General features: G+C 49.5%; 1 protein-coding gene and 1 long non-coding RNA gene across 2 annotated transcripts; one reads left to right on the top strand and one right to left on the bottom strand.

Annotated features, from left to right (window-relative positions):
- Positions 1-1,128: 1,128 nt before the first annotated feature.
- LOC135402791 (von Willebrand factor A domain-containing protein 5A-like) lies at positions 1,129-13,950 on the top strand. Its single transcript, XM_064636254.1, is given in 20 exon segments — positions 1,129-1,279; positions 3,859-4,030; positions 4,255-4,374; positions 5,934-5,992; positions 6,364-6,611; positions 6,717-6,939; positions 7,297-7,439; positions 7,596-7,710; positions 8,133-8,260; positions 8,520-8,632; positions 9,036-9,180; positions 9,470-9,549; positions 10,055-10,166; positions 10,486-10,650; positions 10,795-10,898; positions 11,243-11,424; positions 11,604-11,810; positions 12,307-12,530; positions 12,716-12,842; positions 13,029-13,950. Coding segments are annotated over 20 exon segments (2,898 nt in total). The 3' UTR covers positions 13,109-13,950.
- Positions 13,951-15,638: 1,688 nt separating this feature from the next.
- Positions 15,639-16,800, bottom strand: LOC135403136 (uncharacterized). Its single transcript, XR_010425312.1, has 2 exons — positions 16,514-16,800; positions 15,639-15,862 (listed from the first exon to the last, which is right to left on the bottom strand). It is a non-coding gene; the product is annotated as an uncharacterized LOC135403136 (long non-coding RNA).
- Positions 16,801-21,373: the final 4,573 nt, after the last annotated feature.

Raw genomic sequence — 21,373 nt, 5'->3', positions numbered from 1 at the left:
AGGCCCTTTTCACTGCCACATTCCAGGTTTGCAGCATTATTGTTTTTTAGCTGCACTGTGGCTGATCTTCACTTGTCACATTCCAGAGTCCCTCAAGATGGATGGGGTGCAATTGGGGTGCACCTAAGGTTTAAATCTCTTCCTGAATTCCAAGTCCTGACTGTCCATAATGAAGCAAAATCCATTCACTCCTGGGCTTCAACAAATCCACAAATTCCCTCTGTGTTTTGGTGGGACTCTCTGGCTTGTTTGCTTCAAGAACAAGAACCACAGGCAATGGAAACAAGTTTGGGTCTGTGACAAACTGTCAGAGGGCCCTGGGAGGAGGACAAGGAGCATAGGGAGCTCCTTGGGTTCAAGTGAGTTACGGACCAAAGGGTGGAGTCATCTCTTGAGGTAGAGCTGTTGAAAAATTTGTTGCCAGAGACATTTCTGGACATGTACTCCAGAATTCCAGATGTTGGGATGATGAATCACACTCCCTTTATACTGTAGTTTTCTTTGTCCTGGTCTGGTGCTCGTGCCGAATTGTTAGAAGAAATTGCACACTGTGCCATTATATGGTTTCTGAACTGAGGAGATGCTTTTCTTACCCATTACCCTACTGATCCTGCTTTTTTCTTTCCATTCCCAGCTCTGGAGTTTGAATGCCTCAGCTGACTTAGGAAGGGATTTAATCATCTAATATGGGTTTCTAACATGGTATGTGGCTCTGGAAGTTATTTCCCACAACTTTCAGCTGTTATTCAGAGGGCTTTGCTATCTGCCAAACTTATCTGCATGGTTGGAGCATCCCAGGTGGTAAAAGGTACTTAGGGTGATACAACTGAACTTCTCAGCCTTTATCACAAACTGAAGTTCATCCCTTACCTTGCAATATTTGATGTCTACCTATGCAGGTAACATATCTGTGTCCAGGTTTCATTTTTGTTGCACTGTTCAGACATCCCCTTAGCCTTGGTACTCTATCCTGACTTGGGTAGTCCTTGCCTTGTCTGTAGTCTAATCTAGCTCTGGAACTCTACAGAGAGTCTACTTAAAGTTTCAAAGCCCGCTTGCTATCTTCAGAAAGAGTCTGAGACTTTGCTTTGGCCTGTGATTACTAGCAAATCATGTTTCAGACTCGATATGCCCTTAAAAAAGTTTACAACCCTTATTTACAAGCTGAACAAGACCCACAAGACTCCATATGGTCCTTTGGTCTACACCCAGAAGTTAACCCTGCCTTCCAAGAACAATTCTCTGGGCATGGATGACCATGACTTCACACTGATGACATGTGAGAGAAGTTGTCTTCCCTAACAGAAATGCTGTGATTGTAAAACCTGTATGTCTGCAAGCTGGAGACCTTGAATAAGGCATGGGGAGTATGAGGGAGCAGTGAAAAGGGCCCAGTCCAAGATACAATGCAGTAATGCACTATGGTGAGTATTAAGCTCTTTCAAATCGGTAAGTACCAATGGGATTTGCTTCACTATAGGATTTCTGTAACACGTAGAAAGGCTGGAAGGCTTGTTCCCAACTGTGTGAAAATCACTTCTACCAGAGTCATTTTTTCTGGAAGGTATGGAGAAGCAGGAATCAGTTCTCCTCCGTTTGACTCCTTCCCTTCCTCTGTCCATTTGAATGGAAACTATCTTAAAGTCCCAAAGTTTCTGAAAACTTGCTAGTGGGACTTCTTAAAGAAAATGAGCCTACATCAGATAACTTTTGTTGCCAGCTGAGGGAGAGAAGCACATCTGGAAGCTTATTCATACCACAATAGGTCTGTGTGGATGGTACAAGTTTGAACAAAAGTAGCTTAAGAATACAGAACTTGTACTGTACGTCAGTCTTTGGGGTGTAGTCACTCAAGATCTGGAGCATGTGTCCCTCCTGGAGTTCAGCTGGCTCAGTCAAGCAGTTTAGATGGCTGAGTCCAAGGCCAGCTCCTTTGCCAATATGAGCTGTAGAGAAGAAAGCAAGAAACAAGGGCCTGTCCCTGCTGTTACCCAACTTGCTGGGTGACCACTGACTGCGCCTGATCCCGGCCCCTCTTTCTCGAACCAGTTCTGACCCTGAATTACCCTCCAGCATCCTGGCTCTGTGTTCTTGAAGTCACTGCTCCCACCCACCTGGTGCATTTGGCTCCCAACTCCCCTTCCCTGGAGCAGCAGCTGGTCTTTGCTGCTCCCTGAAAGGGCCTCCACACTCAAATCCTCTGGGCCTGTCCAGCCTTAAGAAACCAGTGGAAACACAGTGCCCCAAATAGCTCCATGGATTTGTACCTAGAACCAGTCTCTGCACACCTCAGTTCCTCTCCTTTCTGAGCTTGCACTTTAAAAGAGGCCCAGACTCAAGGGGGTTGACATCCTCCAGAGATGTTCAGAGGAGAGATACTGGAGGTTCAGTACCTGAAAACCACTCACTGGCACAAAGTCATGAGTCTGTGAGAATCTTCAACTGTGCATCCAGCTGGACAGAAGTTTTGGGAAGGTGAAGCTGGGTTAATGTAGAGGATTGGTTAGAAATGCGAGGACATATGAACATGGCTAAGGCTATGGATGAGCTGCTAAAGTATAAGACGCAGTCTGACTAGGCCCATGAGAAAGTCTGAGATAGCAGGGCCGTGAGAAAGCAGCAACGTCCTTGGGTATTCTAAATTGGGCTGAAAAACAGGAGCTAGGCATTACCAAAACAGAGACACTTAACGAGCCACCTGTGTAAACAATGAAAGACAGTTAAGATGATATCACCACCTAACTGAGCACCAATAATGAGCCTAATTTCTGTAATATTCATGAACCTATTATAGAGTGTATATTAAGCTGTTGTCAATCTGCAATAAACGAAGTTCCTGGATTCTCACATTGAGGTGTCTAGAGCTTTCCGTCGCGACAGGTTAAGAGGTCAGCAGCTCAGTGTTTGTGGCCCTTTTTGACCAAGTGTGCCACTTACTCATCCCCTGTGCTGAGGAAAGGATGATCCAAGAGGCAAGAAGATGTTCCCTGGCTGCTCAGATGCAGCATGTAACATCTACACGTGGGACTCCTTTGCTTACCCATAAGCATCAGAACTACTGGAGACAACACAGTGTTCCACCAGTTCCTGAAGGTAAAGTCATGGGTCTCATCTACCAGCAACACACGAATGTTGGTTCACTCTCTTCCTCAGAGAACTTTCTGTCCATGGTTGAACTGATATCAGACACACTGTGATAGAACTTGAACAAAGGCAGAACCTGGACAAAGGCATCTTGAACTGCCTGTGCTGGACACGGCTGTCACACTGTCAGCACAGCCCTTGGAGTGGTCTAATCTGAGAATCACACCAGTCCTGAGAGGCAGATTGAGGGAAGCTGCCCAGGTCTGCTGGACAAGCAAGAGCTCAGTGCTCTGCACACTCCCAGTGAGTGAAGGGCAGCCAGGATGTGCTCTGGGAGCAACATATCTGAAGTCAAATGCAACTTGGCCCCTTGAGTGTCTAGACATCAGCAGTGAGGTGGATTGTCTCAGCCAGGGGCTGGTGCCAGGGAGGGACAAGTGTGGGCTGGCTGGGAGGAAGGAGGAGATGCACCATCCCAACTCAGCAGGTGAGAAGAAGCACCCAGGTCAAATGTAGTGTATTTGGTATATATTTAGCTTGTCTGCCAACTATTCCCACTCCTCAGCTGGCCAGCAGGTCAGTTTTGCTTCTTTGCAATCCACTGCCTGATTAACAGCCTGGCACTAATCAGTGAATGGACCTCCCAGTCTGTAGCCAGCGCTGCAGTCCTGGCAGGGGACAGGTTCCTGGGGGTCGAGTGCCACCTCCCTGGGTGACACAGAAGAGACTAGTCTGATTGCAGGGGCCTTTGGCAGCCGCTGCCCATTGTGTCAGATGTGAGGACAGAGTGGAAAGGCCTGGCGGGGGAGATTTGGAAGACTCGGTCCTGCCGAGGGCTCTGCGGTCCAGTCCGTGGCCGTGCCCGGATCAATCTGAGGCGGGAGGACACTCAGCCCGTGCGATGCCGCGACCCGCAGCACAGCGGGGAGGAGGATCCAGGGACCCGGTCAGATCCCCTCCACCGGGCATGGCCCCTCACCCTTCCCCATCCCACAACCTCCCAGGCTCCCGGATATCCAGGATCCCCAGAGCCCGCACGGAACTCAGCGCCAGCTGCTCGAAGGAGGTTTGCAGCGTTCTGTCTCCGCCCCCGGCTCTGCCTCCCCGCCGGCCCGTCCGTCCGTCCGGCTGCCCCCGCCTCTCTCCATCACAGTCACCCCTCAGCTGACGTAGCACTGCATCTCCCTGTCTGCCCGGACACCTCTCGCTCTGTCTTTCCATCTCTCTCTCCCTTCCTCTTCCATCTCTCCCTCCGTCAGTCGCTCCCTGCTGGCTCTGGCCTTGGTTCTGGTGAGTGTCTGCTTGATTGTGCTTCACTTCATTATTCTGATCCTGTTTACTGGGGAGCTGGTGCCTCATCAGTCCATCCCCCTGACCATCCCTCACCCCTGTTCCCCTCAGGACTTATACCGCATTTGCTCTGGCTGTCCACCCTGTCAGCATGATGGCAGGGTAGGGATGTTTCTGGTGCTTCCACCCTGACATCCGAGAGCAGAAACTGGGGAAATTGAGGCAAATGTGTCTGAACCAGAGACATTTGGAAGGGTTTGGGATGGAGGGCATTCCCTTTCACCTTCTGGTATTGGCCTGAAGACAGCCAGACATCACACCTTCCCTCCACTGCCTTTCAGGGAATTGCTCTGCAGTCATGGAATACCTGAACCTGGCCTCATTTCTCTCTCCATCATATTCCCATTATTATCTGGACTTTCAACCTGCTCTCACAAACTACTCCATGAACATATCCTCAAAATAGCTATTCGTAGTGCAGCTGCATTCACACAAAACTGTTTGTGATGGGTACCTGCCCATCCATCCATTTCAACAAAAATTCTTATGTCTCTCTGATTGTCCACCCATACATCCATCTGTCCTAAAATTAGCCTTAACTGCCAGTCCCTTCCATCCCCCCGTCCATCCACCTATCCAGTCTTTTTTTCACACCTTCTCCCCTTGCTATCTCTCATTTCTCTGGTGAATGAAAAGCTGGACATGAGGTAGCAATGTGTGCTGGCAGTTCAGAAATCCAACTGCATCCTGGGCTACATCAAAAGAGATGTGGCCATCAGGTCGAGGGAGGGGACTGTCCCCTTCTGCTCTCCCCTCATGAGACCCCACCTGGAGCACTGTGTACAGGTCTGGGGTCCTCAGCACAAGAAGTCATGGACCTCTTGAAGAGGGTCCAGAGGAGGTCATGAAGACACTCAGAGTGCTGGAGTACCTCTGCTCTGGAGACAGGCTGAGAGAGCTGGGGACTTTTAGCCTGGAGAAGAGAAGGCACTTGGAAGACCTTGTTGTGGCCTTTCAGTATTTAAAGGGAGCTTAGAAAAACAATGATGTGCAACTTTTACATGGGCAGATACTGGTAGGACAAGGGAGAATGATTTTAATGTAGAAGAGGGGAGATTATGTTAGATATTAGGAGGAAATTCTTTACCCAGAGGGTGGTGAGACTCTGGCACAGGTTGCCCAGAGAAGCTGTGGATGCCCCATCCCTGGAAATGTTCAAGGCTAGGTTAGAGGGGGCTTGGAGCAACCTGGTCTGGTGGAAGGTTTCTCTGCCCATGGCAGGGGGCTTGAACAATCTTAAACCATTGATAATTCTGTGATTCTTCAAGATTCTCCCATGGTGGGGATGTGCTGCTGAACTCTGCATTGCAGAGACACTCCTGGTGACATCCCAGTGCTAATGAACAGGCATATCTGAATCTCTGGGTTTTCTCTGGCTGTGCACAGTGGGTTGAGGCTTCTCCCTATGTGTGTAGGAATGGGCAAATGACAAGGGATCATCAAATAGGGGCTGCCTGGTGTGGATCTCTCCTCTTACATAAGACCTTCCTTCTCTGCAGGTCTCTGGAAATGTGGCATCAAAGCTTTGGACTTCTAGGAAAATCCTACACCCATGACAGTGAGCTGGGGATCAGACAGGGATGTCTGGGGGATGTGGGGTGCTCCCAAAGTGGAACAAAGAAAGGAGGAGGTTGGGCAGCCTTAGAGGGAAATAGCTGGACTGGATCTTCCCAGAGTGAAACTAGGATGGGAACAATCAAGAGCATTTCCACAGGAAATGGATGGGAAACAGAGACCTGGAGGAAAAGGGAACCTGAGAGGATGGGAGGCAAACACTGTTCTATGCCAGGCTCACACTATACCCTTGCTAACATTGGTCACCTGGTCTTGGTTTCCAGGGTGGGAGCAGTCAAATATTTGAAACAGTCCCAAGCACCTCTTTGTGTCCTTCATGTGTGCCTGATGGAAAGTTTGCATGTCTCTCTACAGCAACAGGATCCTTTTTGCTGGGGAAGTGGCTCTACATGCCCCTCTGCTCAGTACCTCTGTGTAGTGCTGTGGTAGATGTTGCTATCCAGGATTATGTGGCTGATGTAGCCTCAGAACTCACGTACCAGAACAAGAGTCCCATCTCCACAGAAGTTGTCTTCGTCTTCCCCCTGGGCCCACAAATGTCCATGTACTCCTTCCAGGCCTGCAGTGAGGATGCCAAGGTCCAGGCCATGCTGCAGGATGAGGTACCAGCATCCAGGGATGAATGGGCAAACCACCACAGGGGTGTGGGAGGAGCAACCCATGATCTGCCTGGTGATCAGCTTTCTGTCCTTCCCCTTCCCACCCAGGCCCAGCAGCTTCATGAAGCTACAGGGAGCTGGGAGAATCTGGAATACCTTCAGGATCAGTCTAGGTATCCAGGCAAGGTGTTTGCCTGCTTCCTGGGCACACTGTCCCCTGGCAGGGAGCTGGTCGTGACACTACGCTATGTCCAGGAGCTGTCACGGGAGCCAGACGGAGCAGCCCGGTTTGTGCTGCCACACACACTGCACCCCTACACACAACTCTACGGTGAGTGATCCTACAAGGAACCTACCACCTCGGTCACACACCACATGAAAGGGCCACAGGGTCCCCATGTATTTATGAACAGACCTGATGCAACTTCACTTTACATCTGTAGAGGACCCACATTTTCCCCCCGTGCAGCCTCCAGACAGATCCACATAACTTTCCTTGTACCCCAGGAGGGGATCCATACCTCCCACACACATTTCTCATAAACAGACTCATGGACCCCTCTAAGTACCTCATTGATAACCCCCAATTCTCTCCATATGACATATATATGGATGCCAAACGCTGTCCACCTGCTCACTCCTGCAGGGACAGCCTGGGCCCTACCTAGTACCATGTTTCTCCTTGCAGCCTGGAACTGTCACAGTAGCCACCTCCCCTACAGCCTGCTGCTCACCGCTAGCCTGCAGTCACCCCGTGGAGTAGCCAATGTCCAGGCCAACTGCTCCCTCACCCCTTTGATCTACACTGCCCAGGACCACAGCACTGCACAGGTTTACTCTCCTGAGTATAAGGATCCCAGGAGTAGCTGGGAATGTATGTCAACACTGAGAAACAAGGGATGTGATGAGAAACTGGGATCAGTGCCTGTGCTCCTGGTCCAAAGTTGGGTCTGGTCCCTCCTGTGTATGACCACACATGTTCTTCAGGTCTCACTGGCTGGCAGCCCCCCAGGACAACATGATTTGGAGCTGCTGGTGCATTTTGGAAAGCCCAGTGCAGTCAGTGCTGTGGTGGAGAAGGGAAACCCTGAGGCCCCTCCAGGTGAGTGCAGGTGGAGAGGGAATATAAGGGCAGCTCTGGCAGAAGGCATAGTGACACAGTGAGACACTGGGGATTCTGGGGATAAGAAATCATTGGACACTGGTTTGGGAATGGAAGGCAATTCACATGGAATCATTCGGGTCCTGGGTTGTCAGTGTGGAATGCTGGAGAAACTGTGGTGAGGTATCAGATACAGCAGGATGTGTGCAGGAAGTTTTATGGTCACTGGTCAGCTCTGTTGGAGACACTGGGTTGAAACATATGGGCTGTGCAATTTGTGGACAGTGCAGCAGTGTATTGAGGTACCAGTATGGGGCATCACAGCCTCTGGGATGGGGGAAGCTGAAAACACAATGAGCGTCAGAACCAGGATGAAGAGGAGGGTCCCCATATGGCTTTTATCTCATTCCCATCTCCTCCAGGCTCCCTGCTTGGTGATCCCATGGTGTTGGTGACACTGGCACCCAGCATCCCTGAGCCAGTGCCTGGGCAACGCCAGTCTGGAGAGTTCATCTTCCTCCTGGACACCACTTTTCTTGAGCATGCCCAGGTACCCTTGCAGAGCAGGGACCAGGGTGGAGGAGCAGGTTGACAGCCAGAGCAGGCATTTAGAGAGGGACAGAGATGTGAGTAGGGGCTGGTGGGACCTGAAATGGTCCTGAAGTTTCTTGGGTGCCCAAGGGAGTTCAGGACACTATCTTGGGTCCTCCAGGGGAATCCAGAGACTTTAGGAGGATGAGTCTACGGTCAAAGGTATCCATACCCCCCACAAGTGCCTCCCAGGACCTGCCTACTGCGTCTTTCCACAGGACTCCCTGCTCTTCCTCCTCAAAAGCCTGCCTCTGGGCTGCTACTTCAACATCTACTGCTATGAAGCAGTGTCTGTTGGCATCTACCCATGAGCAAACATGGGGCAGACCGGGTGCTGTGGGGCTGGAAAGGGTCCTTGTGGGTATGGCTGGATACTGTGGGGCATGGTTGGGTGCTGTGGCACTGAAATGGGCACTATGGGGCAGAGTTAGATGCTGGAGAGCCAGGTGTACATGCTCTGAAATTGGCTAGTGGGTATGGGCTGGAGGGCATGACTGACTACTTGTAGGGCAAGGCTGGATTCTGGGATGGGATCTTGGCTTTATGGAATAGAACCTCTTGGGGTTCTGCTGAGCAGTCCTGTAGGAATTATGAAACAAGGTTTCTTTAAGAACTAGTGTGGGGTAGGGACTTGCAGAGGAACCTGGGGCATAGGTGTGGGAAGTGCTGCAGGACAGAGTCTCAGGGAGAACTAGGGAGGGCACGGAGCTCCAAACACGCTGTGCTTCCTGCAGGCAAAGTGTTGAATATACTCAGGACAACCTGACCAATGCCCTGTGGCGCATTCCTTCCACCTGCTCCAGTCTGGGTGACACCAACCTGCTTGAAACCCTCCGCTCAGCCTACAGTACCCCCCGCCCCCGCGGGCATGCACGCCAGGTCTGGGTCAGGAGCATGGAGGGGTGGAGGGGCAGGTGTCCTGGGGAAAGAGAGGACACCGTAGTGTGGGTGAAAGGACCCACCAGAAATATACTGATGTATGTCAGGGAATGGAGAAGTGGGTCTATAATTTTGGGTGTTTCTGTCCCTCAGTGAATAGCTCTCCCTGGGGTAGTTTCTGTACAGGGTGTCTCTCTCCTTGGCCCCTCTCTCTCCAGTTTAAGGGCTTGCTTTCTCCATTTTGGGGTCCCTGTGGAGGACCCCACTACTCATGTTCCCTGTCTCTCAGGTCTTCATCTTCATGACTGGGCTACCCTCTGACAAAGAAGCCATCGCAGCTGAGGTCTGTCATCATCGCAACAGCCACCGGTAATGGGGATTCTATGTCATGAGTCCTCCAGTTCCCCTTTGGTTGTCCAGTCATTTCCATCCACAGTGAGGGTCCCTGTGCATCAGAGCCGGTTCCAATCCTTGGGCTCCTTCAGTGTCCCAAAGACCCTTCTCAGTCAACTCAGCTCTCCAGTGCCAAGACCCCATGAGGGAGTCTTTTCTTACTACTCTCACAACCAAGGCATTCTTCCCAGAGTGAGCAGGGAGACTGAGGCACAGGGCTTGTCTACCCCAATGTGCCCCCAAGCTCTGCTCCAGCCCCATGAGATTGATCCCAGTTCTACGCCAAACCTCAGCTCTCCTCTGCCAGCTCCCTGTCTAACCTCAGCTCCAACCCACTCCCTCACTCCCTGCTCTTCTTCCTGCTCCTTTGTTCCGCACCCTAGCTTTCTTCCCCCAGCTTTAACTCCAGCCTGTGTATCCCAGCATACTTGCACCCACCTCTGGCTCTCACTTCTGACATCTTTCCCTACTTTCCCCATAGGTGTTTCTCCTTCTACTTCTCTGAGGACAGCGCTGCCCTGGCTATAGCCCTGGCCAGGGAGACAGGGGGTGAAGTTACCTATGTCTCCTCCAACAACAGTATGACAGCTGTGGTAGGAACCCAAAAGCCCTAGCAGGTTCCCCTCTATTCCATAGACATGCTGACTTCCAATCACCCCAGCACGTGAACTACCTACACACAACAATTGAGACCCAGCTGCCCTGGGAACCCGGGCACACAGACTGCCCCTGACTGTAGCCCATGGACAGCCTGGGGGGCTGGGCTTCTGCACCACTATAACCAACAGATCTGGCTGTGTCCAGCAAATCCAAGTGGTGCAGGCTACTCCACACATTCTACTGTCCCCCACGGAACCCTGACACTGGGATCCAAGTTGCTGCAAACTATGGTGTTCTGCCCTCTGTCCCCAGGTGTTGCAGTGCCTGAAGATAGCCCTCAAGCCAGCAGCTGAAGTAGTCTCTCTGAGCTGGACCCTGCCACGTGGCCTGGAGGTTGAAGTGCTGGGGGGTACTCCTCAGTCTATCTTTCAGGGTCAACACAGTCTTCTCTATGCCCAGATCCATGGACAGGCACAGGTGAGAGCTGGGACCACAGTCACCCTCAGCTATCTCCCAGTAACCTCCCAGTAACCACCAGTAATCTTTCAGTAATTTCCCAATATCCCCTAGTAACCATCTTGTGTCCCCAGTAACCTCCAGTAGCTTCCCATGTGTTTCCAGGATACAACGGTAGCCAAGGGAGTCATGACTTTGCAGTGCAGCCTGGAGGGCCAGGATGTCACTCACACAATTGAATTCCCACTGTGCTCACAGGGAGATGGACGGTGAGAACCTATCCTCAGGGAAGATGCATTCCCCTCATTTCTAATATGGACTCCAACCGAGAGGGGGCACAGATAACTTGTGCATTTCCACCTTCCACACACCATCCCAAACCTTCAGAGAACCCAGGTGTCCAAGCATGCCCTCCTTCCCTTTGACCCCACAGGGATAGGACCCAGGCACCTGGGCACCACTTCCCTCCAGACAGACAAGGACCCAGGCATCCAGGTTTTCCCTCTGTCCATCCTCAGCCCTGAGGAGAGGGAACCCAAGTGTCCAAGCTCTCTCTCTTTCCTCAGCACAGAGATGATTCAGGTGCTCAGGCTTCACCCCACTCTGTTCCCAGGCTGGCTGGGCATCGTCTGGCTGTGAGGTCCTTACTGCAGAGATTGTTTCTTGAGGCTGCGAGTGGGTCAGGGGATGAACCCAGACATCGTGCAGTGGAGATCAGCCTCGCTTCAGGGATCATCTGCCCCTTTACCAGCTATGTGGGCATTCGTACATCACAGAGGGTAACCTGGTACCGAGGTAAGGAAAGTCACCAGCAGAAAAGAGCTGGTGGGGCAGCTCCATGGGATGTCCTCATTCCACTGGAGCTGGAACCTCAGTCACAGGGCATTCCCAGGTTCCTGGAGCAGGGCCCATCACCACCAGGTGCTTCTTTCCCATGTGATTAATTCAGTCCCTTTTCCTCTTTACCCCCAAAGGGCCTCTGGCACTGTTGGCACCCTGCCAGTCACACATCCCCTGCCAGCTTGTTGAGCTTCCTGGCTCGTGTAAGGACTCTTCCTGCTATCCGGTGACTATCTGGGTCCCACCTGGCTGGCTGACAGCAGTGCGTGAGTCATGGCGTGTCCTCCGTCGGCTCACCTGTGGCATTGCTGCCCTGCCCAACCGGGGGGCTTGCTCAAAAGGTATGGGGCCTTGACCCAGATGGGAGATGTAGGGATAATCCATTGTCTTACAGGAGGGTTATGGTGCCATGTCTTGTTCATGGTGTGGAAACCGATGAGTTTTACCTTTAATCTTCCCTTAGTTACCCTCGTATCTGAATGTCCTTCAGTAAATACGAGGCCCAGCTCAGGGACACCCAGGGAGGGGGCAGGGGTGGTGCTGAACCACACACACATTTGAACAAAATGTGTTGGGGTGTATCAAGAGAGGTAGGTATTGGGACATAGCTGGGCAGGAATGCAAGAAGAGGCAGTGGTCAAGGTTGGGGATGACTTAAGGGTGTCCAGAAGGGGCTATGGATTGGACTGCTTTGGAGACATGTAGGGGGGACTTTGGGCAGCAGGAAGCCGCCCAAAGGAGAGCAGAGATAATGCCCCGGGGTATTGCACAGGGGAGTAGAGTGGGGTCAGCTTCCTGTGATTTTCCCAATACTCCTGTTCACATCTTCTCCCACAGCACATAAACCACTACCACCATCTATTTCTTCTCTCAAGTATGTGGATCCTACAGCATATGTGTTGCGCTCTCCAATTTTTGGGCCGTGGTCCACTGAAGCCTTTGCTGAGTGCCAGAAACTGGTAGCACTGCAGAGTGAAGATGGCTCCTGGGCCCTCAGCTCAGGATTGGCCTCTGTGCTGGAGGTCGATGAAGCTGAAATCAAGAGAAAGATGCCTGGTGAGGTAATGGGGGAACTTCTTATGGTGACAGTGGGACAGTGGGGCAGTGGAAAAACCTTGGCTGGTGGCAACACTGGCATCCCAAGGGATGAATGAAGGGATCAGAAACCATAAGCTACAATGGATGAGGGGAAGCAGTGAGGGGACGGGCGAGATATTGGCAGTGCATAGCAGTTTTTTTCCTACAGGTCATGGAACCAAGCATTTGGGCCACAGTGCTGGCTGTGACCTGGCTGCACAGACCCGACAAATGTTACCAAGACTACTGTGAACTTCTGGAGGCCAAGGCCATGACCTGGCTGTGCAGCCGAGCTGGTGAGTCTTGATCGTCCTTTTCCTACTGATTCCCTTCTCTGTCCAGTGGAACCTGCCTCATTCCTTCGCAGGGCCCTGATTTCCTGCAGGCATGTGAAGAAGTCCTGTGTCCCCTTGCTCCTTCTATCTGTGGACTCTTCCCCCCTGCCTGAGACATCTAAAGCCTCTGTCTCTCCCTGATTGCAGTGTCTCAGCTGGACAAGTGTCTGAAGGCAGCCAACAACCTCCTCGGGAGCACTGCAAAGCCAAATATCTTCAGGCTCTGAGTTCACATATGCCTTGATACAGACCAATAGCACCTGCAGAAAGTATAAGCCAAATTCACACACTGTGCTGGGATACCACTTTTGCTACCAGCTGGGGTCTTACATTGTAGATTAATTCTTGCTGCTTATATATTATACTATTTGGGCTGAACGTGTACCATGCTGAGCTCCTCAAGAGAAAAACTCCAATTCAACCCCTCCAAGTGTTTAGTCTTGGTACAGGTGGCAGTGAGAAGGAAGCCCTGTCCTTCCTGAATTAGACTTTGGCAAAATAGCTACTGGGTCCCACAAAGGTGGTGCTTAGGGACATGGTTGGACCTAATTGTGGACTTAGAAGTGCTGGTTTAACAGTTGGACTCAATGATCTTTTCCAAACTAAATTATTTTATGATTATGGTTTCTGTTTGACAAGAGAGTGCTTTGCACACTAGAAAAGATCAGTGTTTAGTGGTACCAACAGCATGTACCATTGCAGAGGCTCACAATGAAGGACTCCTGCTGCATGTCAGTTGCTGACCTCTTTGCTTTCCCCCAAAAGTCCAGGTTGTGTCAGAAACTCCCATATCTTTCCTTTGCCTTGTAAACCAATCATTTTGGAAGTAAAACTCTCATCTTCATCAGACTCAGCCCTCAGACTCAGGCTTAAAAGAGCTCAAGTGACATGAGACTGATTTGAAAACTATCAGTATGTTGGAGGTAGAACTTCAGGAGCTTTTGATTAACAAACCAGTTATGCAATTTACTCCCTCTGCCTCTGGGTCCTGACTTCGTGGGTGTCACTCCATGTTAGCAAAGTCTCTGCTTCAGTTCCCAATAAACAGTGAATCTTCTGTAAGCCAAAAGGTGTGACATAGCCTTTATTTCTCTTGGGCCTATGATCCTTCCTTCCAGGGACCATCTAAGATCCACCAGGAGGGACAGGAAAGGACGTCCCCATAACTGTGTATTTTAATACACAAAATAAGGTGCTGCCATTGGTCTTGGAAGAGCAGAGTTCTAGGTTAGCAGGACAGCAGCTGAGGGCTTGTTAGACTTTTTCTAGACATCTTTTATCTTGAATTTATTTCAGCTAGTGGCAATAGCAACACTTTGCCCACCAGATACATGACTGATGCCTAATTTATTCTAGCTGTAGTAGAAATGTTTTCAGGTGATTAATGTCAAACTTGGTTTTAGCTTTAACTTTTTAATTCCATTAGAGTTTACATCTGAAACTAAATGCTCTTCTCCCTTGAATATTCACCTCTGCTGTCTGGAGCAGGTACAGCAAAAATGTCTCTGCACTCAAACCCACCTCTTCCCTTGGAAGTCCATGGGGAGACATAGGAATCACCTTTCTCAGAGAGACAAATGACATAGGGAATGTGCCCTCCTACACTCCTTGGGGTGTAGAAGGAGGAAAGAAGGGCACTGAGGACCTCACATTTTGGAGAGGTGAATCATGACTGTGATGAAATACCCATAGCTCAGCTTACTTCAGCCACCAACAAATGTATTGTTTATCCAGGAAGAGGTTTTGGGTTCTTCCCTCCAATAGGCTCCCAAGGGTGATTCATCTGATGGAACTTAATTAGTCTACATGGCCTGGAGAAATACCAGGCTCTGCTTTCTCCCTGTTGACCATTGGAAAGGCTGAAAGGGCAGCCCCAGTGACCCACAGCTGCCTAATTCTGAAATTATTAACCCCATTCTAGTCTTCTACAAGATTGGAGCTGAGTGCTCTTCTCAGATCCTCACCAGGTTCTGCTGCAGCAGCTTAGAAAAGCCAGTGCTTGCTGCCTATGAGAAATAAATAATCTGGTTTTACTATAAGCAAATTGATTTTAGTAAAAAGCAGGGGGTGGTGAGATTTATTTCCTCTCTTTCATTTAATTCCAGGAGTTTTAGGCACCTTGTGGAGACTGTAAGGTGAAAGGCCCCATCTGGGTCTGACACCAAGGAAACGTCGTGGCTGGGGTAGGGAAAAAATAGCCACGTGGCTGGCCTTTGAGTGCAGAGAGACCCCTCTGTACATAGGAGTACGTCATCAATCAATCAGGAGGGAGGGTAACACCCCCTCCTGAGTTCGAAAAATTACCTTTTAAGGTAAAATACCTTACACCTGCTGACTATTTAACAGCTAATGTAACCAAAAGGGTATGAAAGGGTGCCTTTTTCAAATGGCAGTGTGCTCGGACCAGGTCACGAGTTCGTGCACCCAGCGCGCTGCTAACAAAGCTCTTCGCTTCACTGTATTTGACCATCTTCTAAATTTTAGTTAGAGATATTTCTCCCACTGCCCCACCTCAGTTTCTCTTTCTTAGAGCAGACTGAAATGCTTTGGAGGCTTGGGGAAGGACAACCATTGCCCAAGATGTAGAGACAGTTTGCATCAGCTCATAACTTCCACCCTCCACAGAGATACACTTGTGCAGTGCTCCCTCCCTGAAATCCTAAGGGAAAGACACTCCATGACACTGATTACATCCATAACACTAGGAAATGGCACCCAGGTGCTTCAGGCCCGGAGCTCAATCTGTGGAAGGAAAAGTGAAAGAGCTAAACTTTTTATTGGCCTTCCTGTGAGAGAAGGGTTTTCAGACTGAATAGGGAGGGAAGTGACATGGGGCAGAACAGGTGACAGCAAGGCCTGAGTCTTCATTTCCAGGCACTACCACAGGAAAGGTCCTCACGCTCTTCATTCACAGTGTTGAATGAGGGAATCTCTCCTAATTGCACTTGTCATCAGTGTCTCCAGACTAAGTTCGTCTTGGCCTGGGAGAAAGGTGTATTAAACTTTGGGACCATCACCTTTTTGAGCAAATTATTCAACCCGAGACTTTTATGGACCACCTGGATGCTTTCCTTTAGCATCTCCATCTCCCTGTAAAAGCTCAAAAGTCGTAGGAAGAAAATTAGCTTTTGTGCTTATCCACAACTTTTATAGTTCTACACCTTTTTGCTTTTTCCTAGTGCATTTTCCCATACCTACATCTTCTTGCTAGCAAGGTAAAAGCTATTGTTAGGTGAGGCCGGGGCTAAGGACTGCTTCATTGAAACGCTAAATAACCTCGACACACTAGGTAAATTGCATAAGGGAAACCCCATCTCCTTGTAACTACAGCTGGGGGAAGGGAGGGCTCAGGTTGGTTTTGGTTATTTTTTTTATTTTTTTTCCTCTCTTTCCCTCGGCGGCTGGGATTTTGCTTTTGGCCGGACTCGGGAGCGATGTGAGGAAGGGCGCTCCGAGTTCATCTTTTTGGTCAGATCAATGGTTTCTTCAAGCCCCGAGGAAGGTCCCAGTTTCCCCTCTGACCCCTCGTGACCTGCTCTGCCCACACCCACGGAGCCGCCTTTGTTCCCGGGTGAGAGCCCTGCGGGTGGGGCGTCACACGCGACCTCTGCTGTCACAAAGACTGCCAGTACCTTGTGGGGGGTTTCCCTTTTTTCGAGGGGGGAGGTGTCTCCCTGCTCGTAGCTGGACGGACTGGCACCCCTGTCCCTTGCCGACCAACGCCCCCGTGGCCGAGGGCTGGGGCCCGCCCTGGGGTTCGGAGCAGCCGCCACGACTGGGATCCGCCATTGCCCTCGTGGGGCCTTCCGGAGCGCCCCCTGCTGGCCATGGAGACACTGCACCCCTCCGGGTCCAACAGCGCCCCCTGCTGGTCGTGGTTATAACTGCACCAAAAGGCAAAAAGGACTTAATTGTTTTCGGTAGGAGTTTGGTTACAGGATTATTGCTTCTTTCTGTTGTGTTACCTGAATATATATATATACATATATATTCTTTAGTCATTATTGTCATCAACATGGCTAGGCTTCTATCCACGCTTGCTACAAGGACGCTGATGACTAAAAAGGCCAATGGAGATAGACAAGTCCGGTTGCAAAAGGCACAGCAGAAAGTCTCCTTAGGCGGTATTGGCAAGACACAGTTCTTTCTGCTTTGTCTTTTCTCCTCAAGAATGATTCTGCATGTGTGCTCAAAAGAAGCAGCAGTGTTATGTACAGTGTGTCTCCATGTCTCCTGGTTGGAGGCCAGAGTAGACCAGTTCTGTTGATCAATATGGCCAAGGCTGAGATGTTGTTTCAGGGAGTCCTTGTATCTCCTCTTTGGGGCTCCTCTCTTGCGGCAGCCAGTGGCAAGTTCACCACAGAGCATGATCTTAGGGAGGCAGTAGTCCTCCATCCTGGAGACGTGGCCTGCCCAATGCAGCTGTGTTCTCAGCAACGTGGCCTCAAAACTCTTTACTAAAGAGCTGTTATTTTCCTTTTCCACAGCTTTTCAACTGGAGCCTTTTAATTTCGAAGTTATAATTACTCAGAGGGAGGAGCTTGGTTTTTCTCATATCCCACCCTCCTTAGCAAACATTTCTCTCGTTAAACTGAGATAACAACATTGGGAAAACTCTTGGATAAAGTCTGGCCAGAGGGTTCTGTTCCTCATGCACGGGCGCTACGTGATGCTTCTTTCCCACTTCATTCTCTGTTTACTCAGCTTCTTCCTTGCAACATGGATCACAGAGTCCCAAAACCATAGTTAAAAGCTCAGAGGAACTTGGTACCGTAGTGCCAGTTCTTCTACTGGCAGAAGAAAGGGCATCTGACGTGATATGATATCAGCTGTGTGTTTTCCTCAGGTTTTGTCATGGCACAGGTTTTTCAAATCATCCTACCTGATAGGTTGAGGTGTCTGGAGAAGATCTTTTCCTCCTGTGCTGCACTTGGAGATTTTGCTGTGATCTCAGTAAGAAAAGCACTCAGACCCTGTAAACAGTAAGCAGTTTATTATATGGTGGGGTTTTCACTGATGATTTCCTTGCTACTCTCATTCCATGACATTTGAGCTGGCCTTGAGAAGCCCATGCTAGAGCAGGTGGATGGAGGAAGGAGGCTGTGACCGCATGGGAGGCCCAAGATGGAGCAGGGTCCTGCTGGAGACCTGCAGCCCATGGAGAGGGAAGTCCACGCTGGAGCAGGTTTTCCCAGGTAGGACCTGTGACCCCTGTGGGGGACCCACGCCCATACAGCTCATCCGTGAAAGACTGACCCTGTGGAGGAGTGACCCACAGCACAGCAGTTTGGGAAGAGCTGCTGCCCGAGGGGTGGACTCACACCAGAGAGGTCCATCAAGGACGGTCTCCAGTGGGAGGGACCCCACGGGAGCAGGGGAAGGACTCCAACTCCTCTCCCTGAGCAGCGGCAGAAACAACAACTGACCGTAACCCCCATTCCCTGTCCCCCCACACCACTGGGGGGGAGGAGGGAGAACATGGAAGGAGGGGTGGGAGGAAGGTGTTTTTAAGACTATTTTATTTCTCACTCTTTGGCTCTTATGCTGTTAGTAATAAATTTAATTAATATCCCCACTTTGAGTCTGTTCTGCCCGTGAAGGTAATTGGTAAGTGACCTCTCCCAGCTCTTATCTCAACTCATGAATCCTTAGCTGGTTTTTTTTTCTCTCCTCTGTCCAGTTGCAGGGGGACAGTGAGAGAGTGGCTTTAGTGGGTACCTGGCATCTGGCCAGGATCAACCCACTACATCCTTCTAATTTCCTGCAAGTTTCTGTACTTCCAGTTTCTCCAGACAGCTTGTTATTTATTGTCCCTGTTAAGCTAGTTCTGCCTTTCCTGAAGAATCAGCCCTTGTCCTGCATTTGTTCTATCATTGATGTTATTGTAGGATCCATCCTACAACATGATAATTAGCTGGATACACTCACAGAGCAGTTCAGCAATCAGTGTTACCTTCTGTCTCACCAGCAAAAAGCCAAGTTTATTTGCACTGGGCCCTTTTTCACTTACTGTGAATCTGAGATTTAAATCTTCTCTTGCACATTAAGTTGCCTTTCTCCTGCTGATAGCAAAAGGAATTCTGTCCTTTACACCTGGGAAAAATTTACTGGGAGTAACTTCAGGCATAGCAGTTGGGCTGTTGAAGCCTGAGCAAATGCCCATTCCTTTTTTATTCCATAGAGAGTAATAGGTACGTCCATCGGGCAACTCATCTGTCTAGTGGAAAGGAGTGTTCCTAGGATGGGATCTCTCCAAGAACCTTGTCCTTTTCATACACTACACATGGAGCCCCTGAAGGGAATGTGAATACAGCTTTATGTGTGCAGAACACTGCTTTATCTCTAATAATATTGTCTTTCACAAATATTCCCTTGCTCGTAGGTGCCCTTTCTGACAAGAGGAGAAAAGAAAGACTGAAAACACTGCCTTGAAAAAGGGAATGGGAAAACCAGATGTCACTGAGAGAGTTTCTCCTGCTGGGATTCAGGAACACACCTGATTCCAGGTCCTTCTCCTCCTCCTCTCTCTCACTGTCTGTGCTCAGGAACATCATCATTGTGCTGGTCATGACACAGCAGCATCCCACAGCCCAGTGTATTTCTTTTCAGTGAAAATGTGCAACTTGGAGATCTACTAAACTTCCATCTAATGTGCCCAGGCTGTTGACTGGGGACGGGACCATCTCTGCTCAGGACTGTATGGCTCTGCTCTATTTCTTTGAACTTCTTGCAGTGTTACCTGCTGGCCACCATGTCCTACAGTCAGTACCTGGCCATATGTCACCCCATGCTGTGTACAAGAGGGATGAACTGGAAGGTGTGTTTCCAGCTGGTGGCTGGTTCTTGGCTTGCAGGAATGACTAGTTCCACAATTATCACATAACTCTCAAGCCAATTGAAGATTTGTGGCTCCAGCCCAACTGACTACTTCTGTGATTTGATCTCTTTATAGAGCTCTCCTCCAGTGACACCAGGTGCTGTAATGATCATCCCAGATGTAGTCTTTACAGTTTCGTTCACCCTGGTGTCCTCTGTCTGCATTACAGATGCCATTCGGAGCATCCCATTGAGCACTGGGAGGCAGAAGGGTATCTCCGCTGTGTGTGAGAAGTCAAAGCCTTTTCATACACCATTGTGGTCAGCATTTTGTAAGGGACATTTCTGTGGCCTTCAAATAGACAGAGATATTGTCTATTTGCTGCCTGGGACATCTTCACTGAGAAAACTGAACAAAATGTCCTTTTTCTACACCATCCTCACAGCCCTGATCAACCCACTGTAAGCCTGAGGAACAGAATGGTCAAGCAAGCCTGGAAAAGCTATCAGGGAAGCTGTTGCCTGCACTGAGAGTGCACACTATCTGTCACCATGGCTACAGAACTCCTGTTTCTCCTCCAGACTGTAGGGTTGATGTGGAGGGAATATATGATGTACCAGGTATGTCTCTGAAAGTGTCTGGCTTTAAATCCCTGGGTGTTTGGGATAGTAAAAAAAAAAAGATGTCAAGCATGTGGTCTAAGGGTGGCAAGACAAATAGCATGGAAAAACCTGATTAATAGTTTGTGAAACCCTTTGAAGTTTGGGAAGGAGAAATTTTCAGAGACCAAAACCCTTTGGTGTTTTGTTTTTGCAGGTGGAAATATTTGAAACTTCAAACGGAAGCTGATGTAGCTGAGATAAAGCGAAACCAAAATGAGGAAAGCTTCTGCATGAAAGCTCTTAAGTCATTTTGAACCAGGATCATCCTGTTGTAAAAAAATCCCTGGTTCTATGCTGAATCAAAATGAGCTGTTGCTGTTTGTTGTGAACAAGGTTAGCTTGCTATGGGCACTGAGGAGAAAACAAGGCTACACACACACAGACTTCAATTTTGGGACTTGTCTACTCATCATTTTCGGTGTTCCCCTTTTATTCTCTCCTAAACAGCACCTGGTGTTTTTATTTTAGTCAACTGGGATTCCCAGGATCGTCCCAAATCAGTGCCTTGATCCCACACATTCACACTCACATCATGTGATGGCTGTGTTCAGCCACGAGAGAAAAACACACATTATCATGCAGACTGTTTGAAGTTGTTTTCCACTCTGAGACATAACATCCTCTCTGTCAAAGCACTTAGCCAAAGTCGATCCTCCCTTTTGATTCCAATTAACTAAATGCAGGTGCAGAGTGACTCAGCTTGTTCCCACAGTTTGCTTAATAAGCACCCAAAGTCTTTATCAGATTATTAATGCTCCCCTCCTTTGTATATGTGTATATGTAGATATCTGTCTTTATTTCTGCATATTTGTGCAGTTATGTGCACAAAATATACTCCTGGACTATCCTGTCTGTCCTCAGCTGTGCTGTCTATTCATAATCACGAAGCAACCTACACTTCTCCACAGTGAAAATAGCTTTGGCTTTCACTTTCTCTTGGCACTTAAGGAATATAATGTTTTAACTCCCAGTGGAAGCTTTCAACTTAAGTGTCAAACAAATGTCAGAACATC

This window comes from Pseudopipra pipra, chromosome 26 (genome assembly GCF_036250125.1).
Source record: "Pseudopipra pipra isolate bDixPip1 chromosome 26, bDixPip1.hap1, whole genome shotgun sequence".
Lineage (NCBI taxonomy): Eukaryota > Metazoa > Chordata > Aves > Passeriformes > Pipridae > Pseudopipra > Pseudopipra pipra.
Note: the sequence above shows the minus strand (reverse complement) of the source record. Positions and strands in the feature narration are given on the sequence as shown.